This window comes from Oncorhynchus kisutch, linkage group LG7, assembly GCF_002021735.2.
Source record: "Oncorhynchus kisutch isolate 150728-3 linkage group LG7, Okis_V2, whole genome shotgun sequence".
In the NCBI taxonomy this organism is placed as follows: domain Eukaryota; kingdom Metazoa; phylum Chordata; class Actinopteri; order Salmoniformes; family Salmonidae; genus Oncorhynchus; species Oncorhynchus kisutch.
The window spans coordinates 13,936,376-13,944,999 of NC_034180.2; the positions used below are offsets into that span (position 1 = coordinate 13,936,376).

Genomic DNA, 8,624 nt, shown 5'->3' on the forward strand with positions numbered 1-8,624 from the left:
GAAATAGAACATCCCTGAAATTTTTATTAAGCACAAAAGGCTGCTAAATTTTGTGCACATTTGTTTACATCCCTTTTAGTGAGAATGTCTCTGTTGCCAAGATATTCCATCCACCTGACAGGTGTGGCATATCAATAAGCTGATTAAATAGCATGATCATTACATATGTGCACCTTGTGCTGGGGACAATAAAAGGCCACTCTAAAATGTGCAATTTTGTCAAACAGATGTCTCAAATTGAGGGAGCATGCAATTGGCTTGCTGACTGCAGGAATGTCAGAAAATGTCATGTTAATTTCTCTACTATAAGCCAATGTCGTTTTTGAGAATGTGGCAGTATGTTCACAACCGCAGACCCTCATCGTCCTCACCAGTGTTTTGACCTGACTGCATTTCGGTGTTGTAACCGACTTCAGTGGGCAAATGCTCACCTTTGATGCACACTGGAAAAGTGTGTTCTCCACAGATAAATCCCGGTTTCAACTGTACTGGCCAGATGACATCATGCTACGGATCACATACACAATTTTATTGATGGCAATTTTAATGCACAGAGATACTATGACGAGATGCTGCAGCTGTTTTCGTGCCATTCATCCGCCGCCATCACCTCCTGTTTCAGCATGATAATGTCGTAGGGATCTGAACACAATCCCTGGAAGCTGAAAATGTCTTATTCCATGGCCTTTATACTCACTTGACATGTCACCAATTGAGCATGTTTGGGATGCTCAGGATTGATGTGTACGACAGCATTTTCCAGTTCCCGCCAATATCCAGCAACCTTGCACAATCATTGAAGAGGCATTCCACATGCCACAATCTACAGCCTGATCAACTTGATGTGAAGGAGATGGATCGCGCTGAATGAGGCAAATGGATTTATTTCACTTGACTGATTTTCCTTTTGAACTGTTTCTCAGTAAAATCTTCATTTGTTCCATTTCAAAAAATTGTTCAGTGTATTTTCTGTGGAGGAAAACTATAGTTGCATGTCCCTGATCACTCTATTGAAGCAAAAAAACAGTTGACTTTCAATATAAAATGCGACCCCTGACAATACAAAGCTGGACTCACCTTCTGCTTTCTCCCATTGTGCTATTTACAAACAAACACGTGACCGGCTCAACTGTTCTGGGGAACTATGGTAAACTATGTAAAATAATGCGACAGGTGAAATGAAGAATGCGATCTGCTTCATCTCCTAACGTATTGCACAAGTTGGACTGCAGGTATTTACTTAAAGTAGCTACAAATATTAAAATGTATTGAAAAACCATCCTGTGGCCATTTCAAAATACCCGAGTATACGGTATACCACCCAAGCCTAACCGGTACACATGTAATCCTACGTATGTAATGGATCAAACCATAGGCCTATTCTTGTCCATGTGGTATTGTTGCTGCTGTTTAGCTACTGGTGAGTGGTCCACAATGTACTTTAAAGAAAACATTTGAAGAATTCCTACAGAGATGGCAATGCGCTCTATCTAGGCCCATGTTTATTCTGTATTGATTGATGAATTTCATACTAATCCACATTAGAACATGCAGACAGATGGTACATGGTATTTGCATAAATGTCAAGACCGACATTGTGAAAATTGGTCACATGCTTTTCAAATCCCAGCGATCCTTTGTTTGTCACTGACAGTAAAGATTTTGTGACCATTGTAAGCACACAGAACATCGCCCCATTGGGGTCTTACTTTCTAATTTATGTTTAGGGATAATGCTGTACTTTGTTAGGCTATATGATGTAATAAGGGGCAAGCAGTAATGCTATATTTCCCATAATGATAGTTACAAATCTCTGCCGGAGTCTGGCACAGCAGTAACGCTCCCGATTTGGGACCATACGCCCCCAAGGCAATGTGGGTTCGAGTCTCTGCTCACCCAAATGTTTACCATTCCTTAGTGTACCTCCTCCTTGGTTTGAGGTGTTTGGGGCACACATTCTGAACATCGGGAGCTTGAGCTTACACTTATCATTTTTTTTTTCCCCCCCTGTTAGCAGTGGCGAAAGTTAAGTTGGCAGTGGATTTTGAAACAAACCTGTAGATAGTTTTCTCCTAGCCCCATAATTACATGGGTAAGTGACAAACTAGAGCCAAGTATGAAAATAAAGGAAGATGTCCTCATACGTCGTCATACGAATCATATTATTTATAGTACATGGTCATGATGTTTAGGATTCATGCTCATTGTCATCTCCCTTTAACGTAAATTCCAATGTGTTGCCTGATGGTTGCAACTTGATCTCTTACACTGGACATCAGCCAATAGTTTTGTGTTGACTGGTGTGATTCGTGGTGATTGAGAGGAAGCAAGCAGAATGTACTTAAAGGGAAAATCTATGCTCATAAAACCTGTGCAGGACACTTATTTCTTGAAGTCCTTCAGTTGTAAGGAGTATTTTTCATCTTTAGTGATGATTGTAGTTACATTTCGTGACATTCTTGACACTTTTGATGTTGTCTGTGTATGGGCACATGTTTGATCATTTCAATTCTGCATTTGTTCAGTTTCTGTAAACCGTCAGAATGCGTCAAACTCATGAGCGTATTCCTATGGTGGAAGAAGTATTTGATTTTCATACTTAAGTAAAGATACCTTTTTTTAATATAAAATGCCCCAGTAAAATACTACTTGAGTAAAAGTATTAGTTTTTAAATATACTTAAGTATCAAAAGTAAAAGTATGAATAATTTAAAATTCCACATATTAAGCAAACCAGACGGCACAATTTTAAATGTATTATTTTATTTTGTAATAGACAGGGTCACACTAACATTCAGCCATAATTTACAAACAAATAATTTGTGTTGAGTGACCAGGGATATCCTCTGGATAAATTCTCTGTCCTGCAAAGCATTCAAAATGTAACAAATACTTTTGGGTGTCAGGGAAAAATATATGGAGTAAAAAGTACAGAATTTTCTTTAGGACTGTAGTGAAGTAAAAGTTGTATATAATTATATATACCGCCAAAAAATGACTTTAGTACTTAAAAATATTTTTACTTAAGTACTTTACACCACTGGGGTATTATTCAATGTGAACACCTATCCTCTGACCGATGCATTTTTCCTCCTTGACTTTAGGACCCTTCTTACGGTGACCTGAACCTGTCAGAAAGCCATATCAGCTCCGGCAACTTTGCCTCGATAACTGAGGGCATCATTGAATCAGGACCATACAAAGGTACTGTAACCAGACTACCAAGAAATGGCGTGCAGCAGCAGCAAATTTAATGTAAAGACTGTATCCAATGAGTGCATGGTTTTTCCTTTTCTACTGTAACCAGAGTACCTAGTACACTTTCTTTAAATGTTTGTTATTTTTGGGGGGGAGGTAGATCAGCTTTAATATTGCAGATTGTGGCTTCCATCAGTGTAATTGTCTGCATCATTTCCAATCCCATAAATATATACAGTTGATGTGGGAAATTTACATACACTAAATTGACTGTGCCTTTAAACAGCTTGGAAAATTCCAGAAAAATGTCATGGCTTTAAAAGCTTCTGATAGGCTAATTGACATCATTTGAGTCTGTATTTCAAGGCCTACCTTCAAACCCAGTGCCTCTTTGCATGACATGGGAAAATCAAAAGAAATCAGCCAAGACCTCAGGGGGAAAAAATGATAGACCTCCAAGTCTGGTTCACCCTTGGGAGCAGTTTCCAAATGCCTGAAGGTACAACGCTCGACTGTATAAACAATAGTACCCAAGGATAAACACCATGGGACCACGTAGCCGTCATACCGCTCAGGAAGGAGACTCATTCTGTTTCTTAGAAATGAAGTGCAAATCAATCCCAGAACAACATCAAAGGACCTTGTGAAGATGCTGGAGGAACCGGTTCCTTAAGTATCTATATCCACAGTAAAACGAGTCCTATATCGACACAACCTGAAAGGCCGGTCAGCAAGGAAGAAGCCACTGCTCCAAAACCGCCATAAAAATCCAGACTACTGTTTGCAACTGCACATGAGGACAAATATCGTACTTTTTGGAGAAATGTCCAATGGTCTGATGAAAAAGAAATTGAACTGTTTGGCCATAATGACCATCGTTATGTTTGGAGGAAAAGGGGGGGAGGCTTGCGAGCTGAAGAACAACATCCCAACCGGGAAGCATGGGGGTGGCAGCATCATGTTGTGGGGGTGCTTTGCTGCAGGAGGGACTGGTGCACTTCACAAAATAGATGGCATCATGAGGAGGAATATTATGTGGATATATTGAAGCAACATCTCAAGACATCAGTGTTAAAGCTTGGTCGCAAATGGATCTTCCAAATGGACAATGACCCCAAGCATACTTCCAAAGTTGTGGCAAAATGTGGTCATCACAAAGCCTTGACCTCAATCCTATAGAACATTTGTTGGCAGAATTGAAAAAAGCGTGTGCGAGAATGTAGGCCTCCAAACCTGACTCCGTTACACCAGCTCTGTCAGGAGGAATGGGCCAAAATTCACCCAACTTATTGTGGGAAGCTTGTGGAAGGAAGGCTACATGAAACATTTGACCCAAGTTAAACAATTTAAAGGCAATGCTACCAAATACTAATTGAATGTATGTAAACTTCTGACCCATTAGGAATGTGATGAAAAAAAAGCTGAAATCATTCTCTTTACTATTATTCTGACATTTCACATTCTTAAAATAAAGTGATGATCCTAACTGACCTAAAACAGGGAAGTTTTGACTAGGATTAAATGTCATGAATTATGAAAAACTGAGTTTAAATGTATTTGGCTAAGGTGTATGTAAACTTCCGACTTCAACTCTCTGTGTGTGTGTGTGTGTATATAGATATAGATTTTTTTTGTTTTTTTTTGTAGCTGGAAATGGCAGATTTTTAATGGAATATCTACATAGGCATACAGAGGCCCGTAATCAGAAAACATCACTTCCAATGGTATGTTGTGTTAGCTAATCCAAGTTTATCATTTTAAAAGGCTAATTAAATAGTAGCTACAAAACACCAGTCTCAACGTCAACAGTGTAGAGGCGACTCCGGGATGCTGGCCTTCTAGGTAGAGTTGCAAGGAAAAAGCTATATCTCAGACTGGCCAATAAAAAGAAAAGATAGGCAAAAGTACACACTGGACAGAGGAACTCTGCCTAGAAAGCCAGCATCCCCGAGTCGCCTCTTCACTATTGACGTTGAGACTGGTGTTTTGCAGCTACTATTTAATGAAGCTGCCAGTTGAGGACTTGAGGTGTCTGTTTCTCAAACTAGCCACAAATGTACTTGTCCTTTTGCTCAGTTGTGCACCGGGGCCTCCCACTCCTCTTTATATTATGGTTAGAGCCAGTTTGCGCTGTTCTGTGAATGGAGTAGTACACAGCGTTGTTTACGATATCTCCAGTTTCTTGGCAATTTCTCTCATGGAATAGACTTCATTTCTCAGAATAAGAATAGATTGACAAGTTTCAGAAGAATGGTCTGGCCATTTTGAGCCTGTAATCAAACCCACAAATGCTGATGCTCCAGATTTTTTTTATTGCTTCTTTAATCAGGACAATAGTTTATCTGTGCTAACATAATTGCAAAAGGGTTTATTAATGATCAATAAGCCTTTAATTTTTTATTTATTTATTTTACCTTTATTTAACCAGGTAGGCAAGTTGAGAACAAGTTCTCATTTACAATTGCGACCTGGCCAAGATAAAGCAAAGCAGTTCGACAGATACAGCGACACAGAGTTACACATGGAGTAAAACAAACATACAGTCAATAATACAGTATAAACAAGTCTATATACAATGTGAGCAAATGAGGTGAGAAGGGAGGTAAAGGCAAAAAAGGACATGGTGGCAAAGTAAATACAATATAGCAAGTAAAACACTGGAATGGTAGTTTTGCAATGGAAGAATGTGCAAAGTAGAAATAAAAATAATGGGGTGCAAAGGAGCAAAATTAATTAATTAATTAAAATTAAATACAGTTGGGAAAGAGGTAGTTGTTTGGGCTAAATTATAGGTGGGCTATGTACAGGAGCAGTAATCTGTGAGCTGCTCTGACAGTTGGTGCTTAAAGCTAGTGAGGGAGATAAGTGTTTCCAGTTTCAGAGATTTTTGTAGTTCGTTCCAGTCATTGGCAGCAGAGAACTGGAAGGACAGGCGGCCAAAGAAATAATTGGTTTTGGGGGTGACTAGAGAGATATACCTGCTGGAGCGTGTGCTACAGGTGGGAGATGCTATGGTGACCAGCGAGCTGAGATAAGGGGGGACTTTACCTAGCAGGGTCTTGTAGATGACATGGAGCCAGTGGGTTTGGCGACGAGTATGAAGCGAGGGCCAGCCAACGAGAGCGTACAGGTCGCAATGGTGGGTAGTATATGGGGCTTTGCTGATAAAACGGATTGCACTGTGATAGACTGCATCCAATTTGTTGAGTAGGGTATTGGAGGCTATTTTGTAAATGACATCGCCAAAGTCGAGGATTGGTAGGATGGTCAGTTTTACAAGGGTATGTTTGGCAGCATGAGTGAAGGATGCTTTGTTGCGAAATAGGAAGCCAATTCTAGATTTAACTTTGGATTGGAGATGTTTGATATGGGTCTGGAAGGAAAGTTTACAGTCTAACCAGACACCTAAGTATTTGTAGTTGTCCACGTATTCTAAGTCAGAGCCGTCCAGAGTAGTGATGTTGGACAGGCGGGTAGGTGCAGGTAGCGATCGGTTGAAGAGCATGCATTTAGTTTTACTTGTATTTAAGAGCAATTGGAGGCCACGGAAGGAGAGTTGTATGGCATTGAAGCTTGCCTGGAGGGTTGTTAACAGTGTCCAAAGAAGGGCCAGTATACAGAATGGTGTCGTCTGCGTAGAGGTGGATCAGGGACTCACCAGCAGCAAGAGCGACCTCATTGATGTATACAGAGAAGAGAGTCGGTCCAAGAATTGAACCCTGTGGCACCCCCATAGACTGCCAGAGGTGTGGACAGCAGACCCTCCGATTTGACACACTGAACTTTATCAGAGAAGTAGTTGGTGAACCAGGCGAGGCAATCATTTGAGAAACCAAGGCTGTCGAGTCTGCCAATGAGGATGTGGTGATTGACAGAGTCGAAAGCCTTGGCCAGATCAATGAATACGGCTGCACAGTAATGTTTCTTATCGATGGCGGTTAAGATATCGTTTAGGACCTTGGGCGTGGCTGTGGTGCACCCATGACCAGCTCTGAAACCAGATTGCATAGCAGAGAAGGTATGGTGAGATTCGAAATGGTCGGTAATCTGTTTGTTGACTTGGCTTTCGAAGACCTTAGAAAGGCACGGTAGGATAGATATAGGTCTGTAGCAGTTTGGGTCAAGAGTGTCCCCCCCCTTTGAAGAGGGGGATGACCGCAGCTGCTTTCCAATCTTTGGGAATCTCAGACGACACGAAAGAGAGGTTGAACAGGCTAGTAATAGGGGTGGCAACAATTTCGGCAGATAATTTTAGAAAGAAAGGGTCCAGATTGTCTAGCCCGGCTGATTTGTAGGGGTCCAGATTTTGCAGCTCTTTCAGAACATCAGCTGAATGGATTTGGGAGAAGGAGAAATGGGGAAGGCTTGGGCGAGTTGCTGTTGGGGGTGCAGTGCTGTTGTCCGGGGTAGGAGTAGCCAGGTGGAAAGCATGGCCAGCTGTAGAAAAATGCTTATTGAAATGTTCAATTATGGTGGATTTATCAGTGGTGACAGTGTTTCCTATCTTCAGTGCAGTGGGCAGCTGGGAGGAGGTGTTCTTATTCTCCATGGACTTTACAGTGTCCCAGAACTTTTTTGCAGGAAGCAAATTTCTGCTTGAAAAAGCTAGCCTTGGCTTTTCTAACTGCCTGTGTATAATGGTTTCTAGCTTCCCTGAACAGCTGCATATCACGGGGGCTGTTCGATGCTAATGCAGAACGCCATAGGATGTTTTTGTGTTGGTTAAGGGCAGTCAGGTCTGGGGAGAACCAAGGGCTATATCTGTTCCTGGTTCTAAATTTCTTGAATGGGGCATGTTTATTTAAGATGGTTAGGAAAGCATTTAAAAAAAATATCCAGGCATCCTCTACTGACGGGATGAATCAATATCCTTCCAGGGGACCCCGGCCAGGTCGATTAGAAAGGCCTGCTCGCAGAAGTGTTTCAGGGAGCGTTTTACAGTGATGAGTGGAGGTCGTTTGACCGCTGACCCATTACGGATGCAGGCAATGAGGCAGTGATCGCTGAGATCTTGGTTGAAGACAGCAGAGGTGTATTTAGAGGGGAAGTTGGTTAGGATGATATCTATGAGGGTGCCCGTGTTTAAGGCTTTGGGGAGGTACCTGGTATGTTCATTGATAATATGTGTGAGATTGAGGGCATCAAGTTTAGATTGTAGGATGGCTGGGGTGTTAAGCATGTTCCAGTTTAGGTCGCCTAGCAGCACGAACTCTGAAGATAGATGGGGGGCAATCAGTTCACATATGGTGTCCAGAGCACAGCTGGGGGCAGAGGGTGGTCTATAGCAGGCGGCAACGGTGAGAGACTTGTTTTTAGAGAGGTGGATTTTTAAAAGTAGAAGTTCAAATTGTTTGGGTGCAGACCTGGATAGTAGGACAGAACTCTGCAGGCTATCTTTGCAGTAGATTGCAACACCGCCCCCTTTG

The 8,624-nt window shown here is 41.7% G+C and overlaps 1 protein-coding gene across 4 annotated transcripts in view; it reads left to right on the forward strand.

The window, feature by feature from the left end:
- The window catches only part of LOC109894219 (arfaptin-1-like), a 59,894-nt gene that overhangs the window by 24,721 nt on the left and 26,549 nt on the right, over positions 1-8,624 (forward strand). For all 4 annotated transcript variants that reach the window (XM_020487521.2, XM_020487522.2, XM_031828514.1 and 1 more), the window contains one exon: positions 3,105-3,204. In XM_020487521.2, coding sequence (XP_020343110.1) covers positions 3,105-3,204 — 100 coding nt within the window. The remainder of the gene's footprint in view (positions 1-3,104; positions 3,205-8,624) is intronic.